This window comes from Lepus europaeus, chromosome 9, assembly GCF_033115175.1.
Source record: "Lepus europaeus isolate LE1 chromosome 9, mLepTim1.pri, whole genome shotgun sequence".
NCBI lineage: Eukaryota > Metazoa > Chordata > Mammalia > Lagomorpha > Leporidae > Lepus > Lepus europaeus.
Window position 1 is genome coordinate 8621535 of NC_084835.1, and position 19973 is coordinate 8641507.

At 52.1% G+C, this 19973-nt stretch overlaps 1 protein-coding gene across 4 annotated transcripts in view; it reads left to right on the plus strand.

Moving 5' to 3' along the window:
* ATG7 (autophagy related 7) overlaps positions 1 to 19973 on the plus strand; it is a 223500-nt gene that overhangs the window by 79468 nt on the left and 124059 nt on the right. For all 4 annotated transcript variants that reach the window (XM_062200455.1, XM_062200456.1, XM_062200454.1 and 1 more), the window contains 2 exons: positions 1672 to 1787; positions 7601 to 7676. In XM_062200455.1, coding sequence (XP_062056439.1) covers positions 1672 to 1787; positions 7601 to 7676 — 192 coding nt within the window. The remainder of the gene's footprint in view (positions 1 to 1671; positions 1788 to 7600; positions 7677 to 19973) is intronic.

Below are 19973 nucleotides of genomic sequence, written 5' to 3' on the forward strand. Positions count from 1 at the left end.
GACGCGGGAGCCTGAGCAAGCAGGAGCACTGTGTGTTCCAGGTGGATGTGGAGCAGTTCTGTGGTGTAAGTGTGTCCCGAGCAGTGCACCACGCGGTGGAACTCTGCTGGGACTCTGCATCTGGTGTTTTACCTGGCAGCACGGCAGAGGGGGAGGCACTCTTGCCTGCCAGCTCAGCACACGGTGGTCCGGCGGGAGAGAGAGCAAGGCCACGCTGAGCGGGTGGGCGGCCTCTGGCTTTCATGGCACCCCTCGTGTCAGTCCGCAGGAGTGGGCGTTTATCAGAACAGAGAACAGTTTCCAGGGAAGCAGAGACGTCGTACCCTCCCCTCCATTGTCTCCTCCTTTTAAAATGTGTTCCTTAATAAACCAAACCCTTGTGAATGATTGGCTTTTATATCCTGTCCATAGAGAGAAGCTGGGGGCATGTGTACCCCCTCTTGGTGGGTCGGGGCAGGAACACAGCTGGCCCTGTTATTTCTTTGTTGCCAACAAGTAGGATGAGGCTGTTGCAACAGAGTCACATCCGTTCATGAAAGTCAAAGTCATCCCATCAACCCCTAAATTTTCCCAGAATCAGAATGTTACAGTCTCTTAAGTTGACCCAGTGAAGGCTTGGGTTTGGAGCTCTGAACCCTTTCAGGGTGGTGAGAGGCACACAGGAAGCCAGGACTGCAGGTAGAAATTCTCGTTGCTGAGTTGAGGCCCAGCTGAGGGTGGCAGGCAGAATCCTTTGCACCAGTGGGATCGCGGCTCCTCCTCTGCCTCTGTGTCTGAACTAGCAGGCACAGAGGAGCTGAGTCAGCGAAGGAGCCCGTGAGCAGCTCAGCCCTCCTTTTTGGTTGCCAGTCCCCAGTCTGGTACCTGCTTAAACTGCTAAACCTTTTTAGAATGTTGTCTCCTTTAGTTACCTAAGTTCTATATTTTGTTTACCTTTTTAAAAAGTGTTTGTTCACTGGGGCAGGTGTAGTGGCGCAGAGGGTTAGGCCACCACTAAGATGCTTGCCTCCCATGTCAGAGTGCCATTTCAAGTCCCAGCTGCTCTGCTTCCAGTCTGGCTTGCCGTTTATGTGCGGGGAGGCAGCGGTGACGGCTCAGGTACTTGAGTTCCTACCGCCCACAAGGGAGACCCAGGTGGAGTTTCTGGCTGCTGACTCAGCCTCGGGCAGCCATTTAGGGAGTAAACTAGCAGGTGGAAGACCTCCCTGTCTTTTTCTTTCAATCACTCTGATTTTCAAATAAATAAATACATACATACATCCCGAAAATTTTATTTATGTAAGAGAGTATGTACTCCTGTCCACTGGCTCCCTCCCCAGGGCTGGGCTAGACAAAAGCCAGGTCTCTCACCTGGATGGCAGGAACCCAGGTCCTTGAGGTAGGACCTGCTGTGTGCCGGGTGTGCATTAGCAGGTAGCTGGAATCCAGAACAGAGCCGGGACTCAGCCCCAGACACTCCTGACGTGGATGCAGGCATCTCAGCTGCTAGGCTAAATGTCCACTCGGTGCTCTGTCTTCACCCTCCCAAGCAGTGACTCTGTCTGCAGCTGGATCTGCTTTGCTGACCCTGAGCATCTGGTTACCCAGCACAGCTCTGTCAGGGCTGGGGGTTGGAGGCTGGAAGTGCGTGGCCTGGAACTCCCTGCACACACCGCTGATTGTCTCTCGCAGTCTACCCGCGACCGGACCTTGGACCAGCAGTGCACCGTGAGTCGCCCGGGCCTGGCCATGCTTGCCGGAGCACTGGCCGTGGAGTTGATGGTTTCTGTCCTACAGCATCCGGAAGGGTGAGTTTGCTGCTCAGAGACTGCGGTTACACGGAGGATGCGTGTGGGGGTGGCTGCAGAGCTGTGTCCCCCGTGGTCCTTCCTCAGAGGCCTCCGGGGGTTTTAGCGCTCTTGTTTGTCCTCAGAAAAATATGACTAAGAAATCCTGGTCTGCTTCTTGGGCCTGAAGGAACTTCCCACGGGGTCCCTCAGGCTCCAGCTCCGCGTCCTCCCGGAGCTGAATCCTCCTAGGGTTACTTAGCAGCTCATAACAGGAAGTAGGAAAAGGTCGGTGGTAGCTTTAGGACTTTCCTGTGTTTGTTCTCTTAGACAGTGTGGATGTTCTTGATCCTGAACTTTGGTCAGGCAGTCCTTGAATCAGCATATTAGAAATGTGTTCAGGGTGTCTCAGAGAGGAATCTCCAGTGACCTCACACCTGAGGCTCTATCTCGTTTGCTGGAAGTTTAGAGGCAGGCAGTCCAGGACTGGTACGGAAGCTCTGTCTGCCTTCCAGGGCCTGAGTTCCTTCTTAGTGTCCACTCATCCGCTCTTAGCTTTCTTATGAGCGCGGTCACGAGGTGGCTGCTGTGCCTCCTTTGTTGCATCTGTGTTCCAGTTGAGAAGAAAATAATGACCAACAGATCAAAGGTGTGGCCAGTTGAGTCTGCCTCCTTCCCTCCTTCTTAAAAAAATTATTTATTATTTGAGAGGCAGAGAAAGAGGAGAGAGAGAGATACCCTATCCACTAGTTCACTCCTCAGATGGCTACAGTGGCTAGGGCTGAAGCTGGGAGCCAGGACATCTCTCACGTGCACAGCAGGAACCCAGTTACTTGAGCCATCACCACTGCTTCCCAGGATTTACATTAGCAGGAAACTGGAGTCAAGAGCTGGAGTTGGGGATCAAACCCAGGTTCTCTGATAGGGGGTGCCAGCCTCTTCACTGTGAGGCTAAATGCCGACTCCAAGTCTGCTTCCTTTAAAGAACTTTCCAGAAAGACACAACCATCGATTTCCAGGAAGAGTAACAAAGAACACTGGGAGTGGGGGAACATGACACGGCACCTCTCTGAAAACTGCTGTGAGAAGACAGAAGAAGAGATGGACCATGGGGAGGCCACCACCAATGCCCACACATTTCTTCTGAAATTCCTCTCTGTATTTTAGACTCCAGAGTTACCTTCACTTTCACATGGTCTGTCGGTATTCACTTGGTTTCTAGCACTTTCTGATTTTGTTACTTTTCGTTTCTTTCCAGATCTGTGAGTTGTCAACCCACAGGGCATTTTCCTTCCTCCTGGACAATCCCCTTGGTATTTCCTTGACAAATACTAGCGGCAGATTATTTCAGTCTTTGTTTCTCTGTAACTGTCTTTGTGTCTGACAGCAGTTTCCCCCTGTTTGATCGGAGTGTAGATGGAGAGTAATTTTCCTCTAGCGCTCTGAGAGTCGAGTGCCGTGCATCCGGCCGCCTTTGGACTCGTCGAAAAATCGGGGGTTGGTCTCACGGCTGCTTCCCTGAAGCAATTTGCTTTTGCCCTCCTGCCCTCCTCCCAGTAGCCTTTTGGGAGTAGCTCACGGCCATGGTTTTCAGCAGTCTGTGCTGTGCCTCCTCCAGTCCTTGTGCCGAGTGTGCACAGCTCGATGCTGTCCATCCGAGTGGACCGTGTTCAGCCGTCCTCCGAAAGCACCGCGTCTGCCCTGTTCTCTCTCCCTCCTTTCTTCTTCAGGCTTCAGTTGCGTGCTGGTTAGAATCAACCTGTGTGGTGTTCATGTTATTTTCTGTTGTGTTTTTTTTTTTTTTTTAAATTTTAATTGAGTTTAGTTTTATTTGCAAGGCGGAGAGACAGACGCAGACAGAGGTCTTTTATCCATATGTTTACTCTCAAAATACTCACAAAAGCAAAGGCTGGCCATGCTAAACCAGGAACCCTGAATACAATGTGCGTCTCTAACATGGACAGCAGGAGTGCTTGAGCCATCATCTGCCTCCCAGGGTGCATCAGAAGTGGAGGAGCTGGGACTCGCAGCAGATCTCCCAGATGGGATGCAGACATCCCAACAGCCGCCCAGCCGCTGTGCCCGACGCCCACCCCCATTCCCATGGCCTTTTCCTGTTGTTCTTATTGTTCTTGGCTTTTAGTCATGTCTTATGTCCTCTGGGGCCTGTTATTATTTTTGTTTCATTTTTATTGTAGAAAAATTCATATAAATATTATGAATTTATATTTACATGATTTATTATATATATGACATGTATAAAATAAGTATACATGTGTGTTTTCAGTCAGTTTGTCTCTGCTCACTTCACTATGGTGGTTTGCTTTTGGCATATCTTCTGGTCTGCTAGTTTTTCTCTCTTGTGTATCTAATACTTATATGTGTTAAAACCATTAATCAAGTTTTAAATTGCATTGTATATGTTACGTCTGTAATTTTCATTTAATCTTGTTTTCTACATTTGCTGTTCTCTACTAAAATTGTAATTTTGGTCTTTTTGATTCTTTGAAAACATTTGGTCGTGTCTCTTTAGTAAGTCCTTATCAGTTATCTCCATTATCTGGGTCTCCCATGGGTATTTTCCTATTGTCCTTGTATTTCTTGGCTTTCAGTCATGTCTTGTCTGTTTATACGCCTGTTGTTTTTCTTTAATTTCTTATTATGGAAAAAGTCATATAAATATTACAAGTCTATATATATCTGTAACATATATTAAGTTAGTGTGTGTGTGTGTGCGCGCGCGTGCACGCGTCAGCCTTAGCAGTTACTAACACGTGGTCGGTCATCAGTTATCTATACTGCTATCCACACTTTGTTTCTCCTCGCACTGGCTTGTTTGAAAGCAAATCCCAAGCATAGCATTTTATTTATAAAAATGTATCCTTTGGTCTGAAGCTCTGCTATGTTTACTTTAAAAACCTGAGGTGGTTCCTTCATACCGTCACACATCCAGTTAGCATTTGAATTTCCCCGCTTGCCTGAGTGTGCGTGGCTATTTCTGGCTGAGTGCTAGACATTCCACACGGAAAATCGTGCAGGTGACGAGGCTGACGTTCTGTTCTTCAGGCTGCTGGACCGAGTGCCCCGGCAGCCCTCGAACACCGTGACGCAGGGCGGGCCGCTCTGTTTCTGGTCCTCCCTTACTCTGAGAACGTGGCCCCAGGGCCCAGTGCAAATCCTGGGCTGTTTGCCATGAGTCCAGTGTTCCGCTCTGTCAGTGGTCAGCAGCCACCGGAGGGGAAGCTCCCCTTCACTATGTCAGGTTCACCTCGTGGGCTCCTCTGGGCTCACAGGTCTGGGCTCGGCCATTCTTCCCTCTCTCGGTAGCTCTGCTGCTGCCAAGCAAAAGTGTTCACACTTTGTCTAAATTTTTTATTTATCCCCGGTGGGAGGGTTGGTCCTGACCACATGAGCTTTTAAAATGCGATAGGGTTCTCTGAGCGCTCACGGTGTACCATGCTTTCCTGAGAGAAGACATCTGAGCAGGCTGCTGCTGTTTGTTTCAGCGGGGCCCTGGCGTTCTTGGGGCCCTGGGCGTTCTTGGGGCCCTGGGCGTTCTTGTAGTCCGCATGTGGAACACATTATGTGTGCTGCATCCCAGAGAAAAATCAGCCCGGTGTGGACTGGACAAGCAGGACAAAATTTAATTTAATTTCAAAAACAGAGTCAATGATCTGTTTACTTATTTATTTTTAAAGATTGATTTGTTTACTTGAGAAGCAGAGTCTCAGACAGAGGGAGAGAGAGGCCTTCCATCCGCTGGTTCACTCCCCAGATGGCTGCAACAGCTGGAGCTGGGCCGATCCAAAGCCAGGAGCTTCTTCCAGGTCTCCCAGGCAGGCGCAGGGGCCCAAGGATTTGGGCCATCCTCTACTGCTTTCCCAGGCCATAGCAGAGAGCTGGATCGGAAGAGGAGCAGCCAGGACTAGAACCGGTGCCCAGATGGGATGCTGGCAATGCAGGTGGAGGCTTAGGCTACTACACCACAGCACTGGCCTCATAGTCAATGATTTAAAAAAGAAGAAGAGAGAAAAGAAAGGAAGGAAGGAAGAAGGAAGAGAACATGGCGCCTTCAGATTCTCTCTCTGGCCCTGACTCTGCGGTTGGGTGTCCAATAGTTAAGCCACACCTGGCTGTGCCGCTCATGTGCCGAGATTTATTGCATTTTCCAAGCGCTTTCCATAGTGCTCTCTCTGTGCCAGGTCCCATTCTAACACTTTACAAATATCAATTCATGTAACTCTGGACCTTAGCAAACCTATTAGGAAATAACTGTTATTACTGACACTTAAAAACAAATGTATATGAGAGGCAGAGACAGAGAATAAATCCCATTTTGTGGTTTGCTTCCCAAGTATCTGATGCTGGGAACTGGAAACAGTCCAGGTGTCCCACAGGGTGGCAGGAGCCTAATTACTTGTTTTAAATTTATTTATTAATTTGAAAGGCAGAAAGAGAGAGAGAGAGAAATAGAGGGGTATCTTCCATCCTCTGGGTCACTCCTCAAATGGCTGTGACAGCCAGAGCTGGGCCAGGCCGAAGCCAGGAACTTCTTCCAGGTCTCCCACATGGGTGCAGAGGCCCAGCTCCCTGCTTTCTCAGGCCATTAGTAGGGAGCTGGATAGGACATGGAGCAGCCGAGACTCAAACCTGCACCCTATGGGGTTCCGGCACTGCAGGTGGACGCTTAACCTTCTACGCCACAGCACGGGCACTGAGCCTAACTACTTGAGCTATCAGCCTGTCTCCCAGAGTGTTAACAGGCATGTTAACTGATAGACCAAATGCTCCCTACTCCTGCTGTTAGTCCCATTTTTGGTGGGGAAACTGAGGCATGGTAACGGTAACCAAGTAGCCAGGATTCACACTGTTGCTCAGTGGAAAGGCTGGGATGTAGGTTGGCCAGTGTGACACCAGGCTGTTTCGATCACTGTGCTGTGCTGTTGGTAATACAGGCAGGGGAGAATCATATTTTTGAAAGATTTGCTTTCCTGATTCTCAAAAAGTCAGTGTGCAAACTCTCAAGAATACCGTGGTTATTGTACAGCTCAGAGCTCTTCTAGATGGTTAGAATATGGCCTCTGTACACTTGTGGTCACGTATGTGAGCAGTGTAGACGCTCCAGCAGCAGTTTGCCGCTTCTAGTCTTGGTCGTCTGCCGTAGCTGCCCCTGCCATGTGGTCTCTTACCAGCTCCTGTCGGGAAGTCTTTGGGGTGCAGGTTATGAGAGCTGATTCTGGGCTTCCTTGACCAAGACTTCTGCCTGCCTCTTCTGTGGCACAGGTAGCTGTGGCACCTTTGCTCAGGGAGGGGTACGTTAATTAATTAGGGAGGGGTACGTTAATTAACTCTTCCTCTGCTTCTGTGGCCTTTGTATCAGTTCAGGAAACTCAGAAAGTTTTCCGCTTCAAAGTTGCAATACAAAACTATGCAGTGGTGTCGTGCAAGACTGTCCCAGGTTGAGAGAGTTAGTGTTTGTTGGCTTACCATGCACCACACAGTGTTCTGGACCATTTGTTAACACACTCCTCACTGGCTGGTCCTAGCCGCCGTGTTCCTGTCTTGCACATGGCGGGCGGACGTCCAGAGGAGTGAAGCTGCTTGCTGAGAGTCGCAGCTCTGGTCTTTCTAACTCCAATCCACGCATTTTTTTTCTTGCTCTTGTGCCCTCCCTCCCAGGGACATTCAGGTTTGCCAGCTTACGCTGCTAGGCAGGGGCTTTTTGGTTATCCGCCTGCATGCTTGGTGGGCAGCCCCCAGGCGCCTGGTCCTCCTCACAGGGGTTCTGCGTAAGCGTGATGAAGCCAGCAGCTCTAATTGTTTCCTCTCCCCAGGGGCTACGCCATTGCCAGCAGCAGTGATGACCGCATGAATGAGCCTCCGACCTCCCTTGGGCTTGTGCCTCACCAGGTTAGTGATATGTATGTGAAATCCCAGCTCTGGACGCCATCCCTTCAGCACACGGGGAAGGCGTGGGGCATCCCTCTGCCGTCAGCAGTGCAGGCCACCTCCCGTCCACCCCACTGACACCCTCCAGCTGGAGGCCAGAGGCGCTCCATGCAGCGGGCTGGGTACGAGAAGACCTCATGAACACAGGGATGGAACCACCTTGCACGTCTTCCTTGTGCTCAGCATGCTGATTAGAGGCCTCGTCATGGAGACGAGTGGGAAAGAGCAGGCAAGGAACCAGCCAGCCTGTGGCTAAAGTTCCAGGCCTGTAGTTATGATGGCCTTCCTTGGCCAGGCCACTAACCTTCCCTGAGTCTTAGTCTTCATGGCTGTAAATAATGGTGATCTCATCTGGTGGCTGGAGAAGTGCCCACACTAGACGATGCCTGCTCTTTCCTTGCTGTTGTTGCTAATTCTGCCCACATAGAAAGGCTTCGCAGGGGAGCATAGGCAATCCCTGGGAAGTGTGCAGCGCCGCCACAAAGCGGGTGATGTTTGCAGGAAGCTCCATCCCCTAGGGAACGAAAAAAGAGCAACAGTAGGGCAAAATGTGGACTTCATGCTGCCTCTTTTTTTTTTTTTTTTTAAAGATTTATTTATTTATTTGAAAGGCAGAGACAGAGAGAGAGGTCTTCCATCCACTGGTTCACTCCCCAGATGGCTGAAATGGCCGGAGCTGGGCCGATTCAAAGCCAGGAGTCAGGAGCTTCTTCCCGGTCTCCCAAACGGGTACAGGGGCCCAAGAACTTGGGCCATTCTTCTACCGCTTTCCTAGGCCATAGCAGAGAGCTGGATTGGAAGTGGAGCAGCTGGGACTTAAACCAGCACCCGTTTGGGATGCTGGTGCTGCAGGCTGGGACTTTAACCCACTGCACCACAGCGCCGGTCCCTCACGCTGCCTCTTCACGGGACTGTATTTCTGGAAGAATAAAGAACAGTTCCAGTCTCGTGTCCAGGTTCTGGGTGTGTGTTTCAGCTCAAAACATGAACGCTGGCCCTATCAGCACAGTTGTGACTGTGCCACCAGTCCCATCTGGGGACTCTCAAGAGCGCACTCAGAGTGGAGTGGGTGACCCCACTCACACTTTCCTCTCTTCTTCCTCACTGCCCACCCCCTGTGCCTGGGTCTGCCCTTTCATTCTCCAGTACCGGATGGCCATCAGAAAAAGGGAATGAGTTGTCCCAGGTCACACAAAAAGTTGGGGATGAGGCCAAATCCAAAACCAGACCTGACCTTTAAAAAAGAAATTGGGGGCTGGTGCTGTGGTGTAGTGGGTAAAGTTGCCACATGCAGTGCTGGCATCCCATATGGGCTCCGGTTCGAGTCCTGGCTGCTCCACTTCCAATCCAGCTCCCTGCTATGGTCTGAGAAAGCAGTAGAAGATGGCTCAAGTCCTTGGGTCCCTGCACCCATGTGGGAGACCTGGAAGAAGCTCCTGGCTCCTGGCTTTGGATCGGCTCTTCTCCAGCCATTGTGACCTGTTGGGGAGTGAAATAGCAGATAGAAGATCTCTCTCTCTCTCTCTCTCTCTCTCTCTCTCTCTTTCTCCTTCTGTCTGTGTGTAACTCCAACGTTCAAATAAATAAATGAATCTTTTAAAAAAAATAGGATTTATTTACTTATTTGGAAGGCAGATCACCAAGAGAGCAAGCAGAGAAAAGAGAAATCTTCCATCCCCCGGTTCACTCCCCACATGGCTGGAACAGCTGGGGTTGGGCCAGGCTAAAGCCAGGACCCTGGAACTGCATGTGGGTCTCCCATGTGGGTGGCAGGAGCCCAGGCACTGGGGCTGTCTTCTGCTGCCTTCCCAAGCACGTTAGCAGGGAGCTTGATCTGAAGTGGAGCAGCCATTTGGGATGTCAGCCTGGCAGGCGGGGGCTTCCTAACCTGCTGTGCCGCAGCACAGCCCCCACACTCGGCCTTCGACTGGTGTCCTCTAGAGCTTCTGTGAGTGGCAGAGCCCTGGCCTGCGGGTTGGGAGACTTGGCTTCCGGGCACCTCCCTTGCCCCTGGTGCTCAGCCACCCAGAGCGAACCTTCCGCTTGCGTCTCAGTAAAAACAGGTGCTTGTCTTTGTGTCCAGAGTGATGTAGACCACAGGACCCTCTGCAAATGTGACCTCTCCCCGAACCTCGCACAGGCTGGCATCTGTTTGACACGTGTGTGTAAATCCTCCCTGTGGGGGCGTGTGCAGTAGGACCTTGCAGACCCTGCAGTGACAGGCATCTCCCATGAGGCAGCTCACTCCCGAGCGGACCTCTGCGCTTCCTGCTCCCGATCTCCTTCACATCCTGCACTGGTCTCCCTGCCTTCCTCCTGGCCTGCAGGTGCGCCCACGCACTCTGAAAAGGGCCGTAAGTCCCTTGGCAGCCCCTGTCCCGCGCTGCCTCCCCTCCCTAAGTCCTCCACGCTCAACTGCTAAAGCTGTGGTTCCTCCGTGCCCGAGCCGGGGGCAGGACGGTCCCCGAGGAGGGACCAGTGTCAAATGCGTGCGCCTGTGTTTTCACACTGCCATGGCAACCACACCCTCCTGGCGAGTGTTTCTCATTCACCAGCCCCTCAAGTTCCTTTCCCTCCCTCTCAGATGTCTGAAGGATTATTTTAGTGGTTGGCCATGTCTTCATCTGGCCTCTCAGAGACTGAAGAATAGCACGGCCATAAATGGGAAAAGCCCAGTTTTGTGCTTGTGTGTGTGTGTGTGTGATTACATTATTTCAAGTTTCGAGCCTTTATTTTTAGCTACTTTCTAAAAAAGAAAGTGGAGAAAGAACTTGACAGATCAGAGTTGGGTGGTTCTCATTCGTAGGCTTCAGACAGCCTTTTGTGGCCCGACGTGGAGTGAGTCCATCAGCGCCTCTGTGTTCTAATGAAGGGGGCGTCGTCTCCACCGAAACACCGGGCTGTGTGGTGTCGCCCACTGCAGATACCTGAGATGGGCTGTTTCCTGTCGGCACAGCCTGGGCAAGCTCCTTCGTGTCCTTGGTACGCGGAGAACAGCCAGTGAAGTGCCTGGACTCATTTCTCTCAGCTCCCCAAAGGAGAAGACTTGTTCACTGGCCCGTGTGCCTGAGGAAGAGTGGAGCAGTGGCCATCCCTGCCCTGAGACCCACAGGCCCCGCCAGCCGCTCACTGTGTGACAGGGAGACAGCTCCCTGCTCTCTCTGGGCCAGGCCGGAGCTGGGGGGACTCACGTGGGGCCCCAGGCAGAATTTGGCCATGTCAAAAGAAGATGTGATTGGGCCCTGAAATTCAGTGAATTTCTGCCTGAAGCAACCTCTTCCTGAATTTGAAAACCTTGAAAAGCTGTTTTAGGTGAGGGAATCGGCTTAGGGGCTCTCGACTTCCTGTCCTCGTTTTTTCACTCTGGCCCTGTGTATGTGGGGCAGATTCTACAGGTGGCAGCCGTGAGGACAAGCTCCTTCCTGCCTGCAAAGAGATTTTTCAAAAAGCCACTTGATTGATGCACGAAGTACATACAGATAAGCACACAAACTATGAGCGGCTCAGCTCGATGAACAGGCACAGAATGATTGCCTTGTCTTCCCAGCACACGGATGGCAGTAAGATGGTACCAACCAGCCCCTCAGGCCCACCCCCCACCCCTCGTGGTGAGCACCCCGGCCGCAGCCCCAGGGAGATGGTTTTCTGCTTTGGAACCTTCTGTAGATGGAGTCCTGTGGTGTGCACTCCAGGGTCTGGCTGCTTTTGTAGAGAGAACTTTGTCATTGTGGAGCTTAGCATGGTCCTCTTGTTTTCTCTGCTTCGGCCAGGGTCTTTTATGTAAACAAGGCTGCTGATGGCATGTGGGCCCTGCAAGGCCGGATCCTGTTTCCTCTGTCTTTCTGGTTCTTTGTTGTGAGCATCCAGGCCACTGCTGGTGTCTCCAGGAAGGTGGTTCATGGCCTGGTGAGAAATCTTGACTGAGATAGAAATTCGTAGCCCCATGCCTAATGGTAAAAACCAGGCAGCCCGACTGCCACAACCCACACATCATGGGCCCCCCTCCCGGCACAGTTTTTGTCTTGCAGTAAATGTACTGTTGCTTCTAACATCCTGATGAAGAAAGAACCGGAGTGTGTGCGTCCTTCCTCTGGGTTTGGACCTGCCAACTTCCTGGTTCTCACAGGGTCTTGAATTCTTTTTCTAAGTTAGTTACGGGAAAGTAGAACAAAGGCAGAACTAGGGCAGGACCCTGGGAGGGCCGTGGCCTGGCAAAGCTGTAAGGGAGGCAGTGCTGAGACGGAGCTGTGGGCTCCTGTGCATCTCAGCCTGCTGTTTGCTTGGACTGCCTCTCAGACTGCGCCACTGTATCCTCAGGCCGTTAGCTTTTAACAGAGGTCTTTTCACTCTGCTCAGAAATGGATTCCTTGGGGTGCCCCAGGGTGAGGTCAGCCCGATGCTCAGGAGGGAGGTTTAGACAGGAACGGGCTCTCCCTCCCCTTCTAGTGCTGGACCCCTCAGGGTGATGACAGTGTAAACAGCCAGGAAAGTGGGCATTCCTCATGAGATTCCGCACGACAGCCATTGTCCCTCCCCGCCTGCGTCCACCCCTTCTGCAGACAGTTCCCAGACCCTCTCTGTGCGGAGCGCTGTCAGGTTCAGGGAAGTTAAATGGCTGGCACGGACGCATTTCCTTCTGGAGCCACCTAAGGTGGTAGATGCCCCTCTAGTCACTCAGATGCGGTGATTCTCAAGCTATTGGGGGGCCCTAAGTCCCTGTTTCCTGTTGCTGTAACAAGATACCCAAGGCTGGATGCTTTCTAAAGCAAAGAGGTTTCTTTAGCTCGGTTTTGGAGGCTGAAAGACCAGTAGTGGGCAGCTTCGTTGATTCCGCCCCTGGTGAGGGCCCCATAGCTGGATCACAGCTACCCTTGGGCAGGAAGGGCCACGGGCGTCGGTGGCCTTGCTTTGTAACAACCCCCAGCTGCCAGGACTGCCTGAGTCCCTGCAGGAGCCACAATAATCCCTTCTAAGGGTCGCACCCCAGTGGCCTAACCACCTTCCAGGAGGTCCCCCACTCTGGGGACCAAGCCTCCCCCCATGTGACCTGGGTATCAGGTCTGGCAAGGCCCGGGCTTCCTCTGTGAAGCACTGGGAGAAGCTGCGCTCTGCAGGTAAGGGGATGTGTCAGAGTTCGCAAACTGGTCAGATTGCAGCCCCTGTTTGAGCAGGAGTTGGACCCAGCTCTCTAAGGAGGTGGTGTCCCTTGGCCCAGCACTCTTGGTACCTAAGTGGGGCTGTCCCCTGTCAGGTGGCATCACGCGGGAGCAGCCTGAAGGCTTTGTGACCATATACATCGATTGGAACCCCGGCTCCGCTTTCAGACTCATATCCATCCCTGTATTCTTGATCTCCCTTTACAGAAGGATCTGAGGCAGCTCTTGGCACTCGTCACTCTGAATTTGGGCAGGGTCTGTATCTTGTTCACAATGTGATAAGCTCCTGGAATTAACATCCAGGCCAAATTACAGTCCATTTACCAAGCCCTAGTATTGTCTACACACAGATGAGCCACTTGAAAACATTGGTCTTATGTCTTACTCTCACTTTGTTTTTTTAATTTGACATTGATTTTTTTTATTTTATTATTTATTTTATTATAGACATTGAGAGAAGGAGACAGAGAGAAAGGTCTTCCTTCTGTTGGTTCACTCCCCAAATGGCCGCTATGGCCGGCGCACTACGCTGATCTGAAGCCAGGAGCCAGATGCTTCCTCCTGGTCTCCCATGCAGGTGCAGGGGCCCAAGCACCTGGGCCATCCTCCACTGCCTTCCCAGGCCACAGCAGAGAGCTGGACTGGAAGAGGAGCAACCGGGACTAGAACCCAGCACCATATGGGATGCCGGCGCTGCAGGTGGAGGATTAACCAAGTGAACCAATTTATTTATTTGAAAGTCAGATTAACACACAGAGAGAAAGAGAGGCAGAGAGAGAGAAAGAGGTCTTCCATCCGCTGGTTCACTCCCCAGTTGGTCACAACAGCCAGAGCTGCACCGATCCGGGACCAGGAGCCAGGGCCTTCTTCCAAATCTCCCACGTGGGTGCAGGGGCCCAAGGACTTGGGCCATCTTCCACTGGCCATGGCAGAGAGCTGGATTGGAAGTGGAGCATCCAGAACTCAAACCGGCACCCATATGGCATGCCAACACTCCAGGTGGCGGCTTTACCCACTACATCACAGCGCCGGCCCCTCTCTATCACTTCTAATGAAAAGGGATGCTTATCTCCATCCTAAAAGAAACTCCTGAAACTCGGGGAGCAGTGAGTGAGTAGGGGCCGGTTAGGAGGTTTCACTGCCCTCTGCACTGTTTTCCTAAGGATAACACCAGCTCATCCCCAGCTCAGCTCTTGCGCCCCTCGATGACTCCTGTTCTGTAAGGAGAGGCTGGTCGGTGGTGGTGGCCAAAGCCGTTACAGAAGCAGAGAGCACTGTGGTGTGCCTGGGGTTTTGCCATACTGAACTCCGTCTTGGCATTGCGTTTGATTAAGACTCATCTCATCATCCAACACGTGGAGCTTGGATTCAGGCCTTATTTCTGGAGACCCTAAGCTCTGGAAACCTCGCAGGGCGGTTGGAAGCTGCTGCGAAGTGCCAGGCGGCAGGTTCACGTTGCAGCTGCGCCTGGGCCTTCCAGAATGGCTGTTCACCTGTGGCTCTTAGCATAGGTGAGGTCGGCTCGGTGCTCAAGCTGACTTTCCCGAAAAAGATAGCAGGCTGGCCGGCCGCTTTCTGCACCTGACCCATTGGTTTTGTAGTCACCTGGGCAGAACTGACTGAAGATGCGTGACGCCAGCTGCTGGGGTGCAGCCCCCAGGCGCTGAGTTCTGCGGTCGGGGGTGTGTTCTCAAGTTCTGTCAGCTCCCCCTTCCTCCTCTTCTTACTTCCTCCTGGTGTTTCAGCATTTGTAGCCAGGCTTAGAGCTAGCAAGAACAGAATGCAGATGCCTGGCGTTGTGGCTTGGTCGTGGTGAAGCCTCAGGTACGCCTTGTCCCTTGCCTGAGCCCTGACTTCCTCCTGTGGAGAATGCGCAGGTCACAGGACGGAAGGGAGGAGAGAGGAGCCTGCCTGCTCTGCCCCCTGCTCAGCGGCCACGCTCAGGCCGCAGTGGTGGTTTGTGTGGGAGGGAAAAGGCGGAGGGGTAGGTGCTGTAGGAGAGGCACAGGACAGAGGCCGAGACCCAGCTGGGAAGGAGCTCTGAGAGAGGACCGGAAGGCCAGTGAGCCTGTGGCACAGAGGTTGAGGGGCCTGGCGGAGGCTGCAGGGCCGCACAGGCCGTTTGAAAGGTCTGGATCTCCAGCTCAGGGGCAGCAGGAAGCCGTTGAAGGCCGAGGCCACCATGTAAACTTTGGCTGCCGGAGACTGGATGGCTCTGGGTGGAACACTGGACTTGTTCAGGCCTCAGCTGAAAGGCAGCCTGGTCTAGGGGTTCTTGAACCTGACCTTCTCTCTGAACTGCCTCGGGAGCTGTTTCTAATTACACCGGGCCAGGCCGCTCCAAAGCCCTGAGTGACTGTCGCTGCTTCTGTCTGTGCCAGTGTGCTCCACGGTGGATCCCAGGCACAGCGTGCGTCACACCTCAAGGTCTGTGAACATGTCTTTGAGTCTTGTACGCCCACCAGCACTGCTTGTGTTTGCAAAAAGGACTGGTAACACCACATCCCTGACACCCTCCCTCAGCCCAAACAGGTGTTGCTTCCCCGTAGCCTTCTGCCATTGGCAAGACAATGCACAGGTGTGCCTGATGGAGTCTGTGCACATGCGCAGGCCTGCGTCTACAAAGACCCAGCTGAGGCCACTGCCCCCGTCTTCCCTTCTTACAGTGAGGCAGGGTCCTGTCTTCTAAGGCCCTATTAGCCAAGCTCAGGCACAAGCAAGGGCCACACGTTCCCTGGGCTCCTGGCTCAGGCTGCTGGGCCCTGTGTGGGGCCTGGAACCGCGGCATCACAGTTGTGCTTCCCAGGTGCTGTCATGGCCAGGTGGGTTTTTTAATACTCGGGGGCAGCCCAGATACGCTTACTTTTAGGCTAGTTAATGCATAAAGGCTTCTTTTGTTCCTGGGAGGCTACACAGCACACTGATGCTGAGGACGATTTTGGGGAAAAGGGAGGAGGGCAAGAGGGACCTACACTTTGTACTCTGCTTTTGCATTGTTTTGGCATCAAGCTAATCCAGGTCAATAAACTTTCTCGCCATCACCCCTTCCGAGGCCCGATGTGTATGAGTGAGACGAACCCGTTTTCAAGCGTGGGCCTTTATTATTTCTTCCTTATGTTTTTCTGAATTGGGCGGCAAAAAACTTCAAGATTGTAAGGTTAAAAAAATATGCAAGGACAGGAGGTTGGCAAGGTTTGGTCCTTACGAGAAGGCCATCTTCCTGCGACCAAGCTCCGTAGGAGGGAGTGAAGTGGTTCAGAGGAGGCTGTTTGAAAGAGGACAGTTAACTAAAAACTCCCTCAACAGAGTGGAAGCATGGCAGTGGGGATTATTTGTTTGCTCTTTTGGCTCCTGTCTTAAGCTATTTCATATGCACCCTGTTCTTAGGAGAGCCTGTCAGTTATATGAGTGGTAGAACAGGAGTTGAGAGGATGTACTCTGAGCTGTGTTGAGCACCCATGTGAATGGATAAAGAATGTTGACATCACTTCATGAAGCCTCTAAACGTAAATGCTAGCTTAACCCGGGCCGAGCCCGGTGGCCCCCTAGTAGGCTCGTTGTCCTGAAGCGGTGTGGAAAGAGCTTGAGGCTCTCTGAGCATGTTCCTCGATCCAATTTTCTTCCTCTAACAGGTGAGGTGGGTATTGCAGAGCAAACCGCCGGTGATGCAAATGAGGTTCCTAACTACAGGTGTCCTGTTCCACCTGTTGCAATTTACCTGCTGGGAATCGCCTGTGGCTCTCTTAGACCCACAGAGACCTTCTGAGTCCGGTTCCAGGGCTTTCTTGTGCTGACACAGCTTAGAGAAACAAGGCACGCGCATATTGCACACTTCTGAGTAAGAGGCCTTGGTGAGTGTTTGTCCACCGAAGCTGAGGACACGTTTTTCCCCTTGCTGGAACGCGAGCTGGGGCCTGGCCTAAGTAGATGTGAATATACTTGTTAGGACTCGGATGAATTAAGCCTGCATGGATTTTAGATTGTTCTGGGGTTTCGGTGTGTGTCTTGCATAAAGCTTGAAGCATCTGCCTGTGCTCTTGCAGTTTTGTCCATTTTCTGAAGGACCTGGGGAGGGCACAGCCTGTGGAAGCTCAGTGTGTTTGTGACCCTGGGGATTTAGAGCATTGGCAGTGGGACGGGAAAGGCTTCCAATGGCCTGGAAAACAGGAATGATCCTGAGCAAGCATTCTTAGCACGTGTGGGCACCGGTTCCTGTCCCAGGTGCTCCACTTCCAATCCAGCTTCCTGCTAATGGCTTGAAAAAAGCAGCAGAAAATGGCCTAAGTGCCTGGGCCCTGCACCCATGTGGGAGACCCAGAAGAAGCTCCTGGCTTTGGCTTAACCAAGAAGTGAACCAGCAGATGGAAGATCTCTATCTCTCTCTTTCAAATAAGTAAATCTTAAAAAAAAAAAAATACTTAAAATGAACAATGCAAGACAAACCTCTGGACAGATACATAGACCAATGGAATGAAGACTGCAAAAATGAACCCATACATTTATGGTCAGCTGTTGAGAATTCAATGGGAAAAGAAGTCTTTTTGATGAATATTACAGGTACAACTAGAGTCCCCCAAAGCATGACGTTAGATCCTTAAATTCATCGAACATACAAGAACTAACTCAAAATAGACCATAGACTTACACGCCAGAGCTGAAGCTGTGAAACCCTTAGAAGGTAACATCACAAATCTGAATGACCTTGCAACGCTTTTGTATATGACCCCAAGCAACGAAGCAACAAATGAAACAAGAATTCAGCAATTTAAAAAAAAAAAATTCTATGCTTCAAGAAGGCGAAAAGATAAATGCAAGGATGATTTGCAAGTCCTACATCTCAGAAGAAACTTGCATTGAGAATATATTCAGAATTTATAGTTGGGCCACAGAAAGACAACAACCCGAGTTAGAACAAGGCCGAGGAGGGGCTCAAGAAGCACCTGGCAGGACTGCGGGACTTGAGGGGTCAGCAGAGCAGTGCAGCCGGAAACCACAGTGAGTCAGGGCATCCCGCCCAGCGGGGGGGACCTGGACACTGTCAGAAACAGTGACAGTGTTGACGGGGGTGGAGATGTTGAAGCCCCTCCCTTGCTGCCGGGAATGTAATGTAGTTCGGTCACTTAGGAAAGCAGTTGGGCAGTTCCTCCCATACCAGCTCTTTGAAAAGCTCAGGGAAAATATATTATGTAAGAGCTGTGCATCCGTTTCAGAAGACTTGCAGCCCCAAAAGCTTATCTCTGGATTCCGTTTTCCAGAAGCTTTTTATATTCAGCCCGGCTACATATGATCCGGTGACTGCGCTCTTAGGTGTACGCCCAAGAGGAAGGGGGCTATGCTGAAGAAAGGCCACAGGGGTGGGGTGCCGTCACCCCGCTGCGTGGTGCCTGACTGAGGGAAGCAGGGTCCTCGGGGCAAGCAGCCACTCACACCTGACCCCATTCATGGGAAACACACAGAACGGAACGGCTGGTGATTGCCAAGGCTTGAGAAAGCACAATGAGGTCTCAGTGCTTTGGGGCTCAGGGTCTGCTTTGGGGTGGTGGACTTAGTGGTCATTGTTGTGCTGCTCTGAGTCTACACTGAAGTGTGGACTTCTGAGAAGGAGTTTTATGGGATGTGACTTGTATCATAACTTATTGTAACAACTTACTAAACTCTGTATTCTAGAAGGTAGAGACGTTGTTTCTAGGTGGAGTGGTGGGTGGCTTGATCAGGATGAAAGAGGAGTTTGTGAGCTGAGTGGCTTTGAAGGAAGCTGAGGGAGAGTTGGGAGTCATGGCACCCAGTATGGGCGGGATCAGAAACTCGAGGATGCCCCTGAGGGAAGTTTGAGTTCAGCTTAGCAGGTGCACAGAGCTTGTAGAGATTCGGTCCCAAATGGAGTTGGAAAGGCAGGTTGGACCCAGCTCTAGGATGGGACAGAGAATGGAGGGCCTCAGAGCTGTGGGTTAGCAAAGTCAGCTCAGCAGAGCGTGGCATGTGGCATTTTCCAGGACGTGGACAGCCCACCCTGGGAGCTTCCCCCCGGGATGCTGTTGGCCTGAGAAGAACCAGGGTGAGTTTGGTGAAGTTCTGGGCGTTGCGATGCCAGCTTGGTGAATTTGGAAGTTCTCACAAGACTCGTCTCCTTATGCTGGGAAAGTGCAGCACTGTGCCTGCAGGAGCTGTCAGGGACACCAGGGGTGGTGTGCGGGCCTCGTTCCTGCTCCTCAGTGCCTGTGTTGTGTCTTCCCTTGCTGGGTCTGCTGCTCCCTTCTTCTCTGCTCCGTCTGCATGTGTAAGACTGGAGCAGAGAAAACTCCACGCTGGAGACGGGCAGCGCTGTCCCAGTGCGTCTGATGGGAGGTGGGCAAGATGTGATGGAGCGTTTGCCGAGTGATGGGGCAGTAACGGTACGCGGGAGGCTCGGGGGGAGTGGTCTTCAGGCCTGTGGCTTCTGAGCCCTCGGGCGTGTCAGCAGTGCCAACTGTGACTTTCCGGGAAGGTCCCTTGTGGTGTTTGAGTGTCTGAAATCGTGTATTCACGGCTGAGGCTCTGTTCGAGGTACTGGACTACGAAGCCATCGCCACATTCCTGAGATACAGGGAACCAAAAGATTGTCACATGTTCGGAGGGTCTCCTTTTCCCTCATTTCTGTGAGACTCCTTTGATCTTGGATTACGTTGAAACAACACAGCGTGGTGATAGAGACGTTCCCACAACTGCGATAGGCATTCCTTCCCTGGAGGCTTTGCAGAGGAAAAAGTGTGCACGTTGGGCAGAAAGATGGGCTGGCCACCCAGGGAAGAGTGCTGCTCTCCCGGAAGAGCCTGTCAGGCCAGTCCTGGGCTTCCTGTGCTGTGGGGCTGCTGCTTGTGGGGTGGCTGGGGGTGGGGGGGTGGGGGCTCTTCTGCTGCTCAGTTGAGGTTCAGCTTGTGAAGACACCTAATATTAATGCTGGAAGCTGAGCTTTGCTACCCTGGGAGAGGGAGGAAGGGGGAGGGAGCCAGCCAGCTTTGGGGTCCGAGGTCTTTGAAGCTGGGCCCCATTGCTGGTTGATGACCTCAGCCAAGTGCCTTCACCTTTTTGAGGTTGAGTTTTATCAACATAAAATGGCATGGTT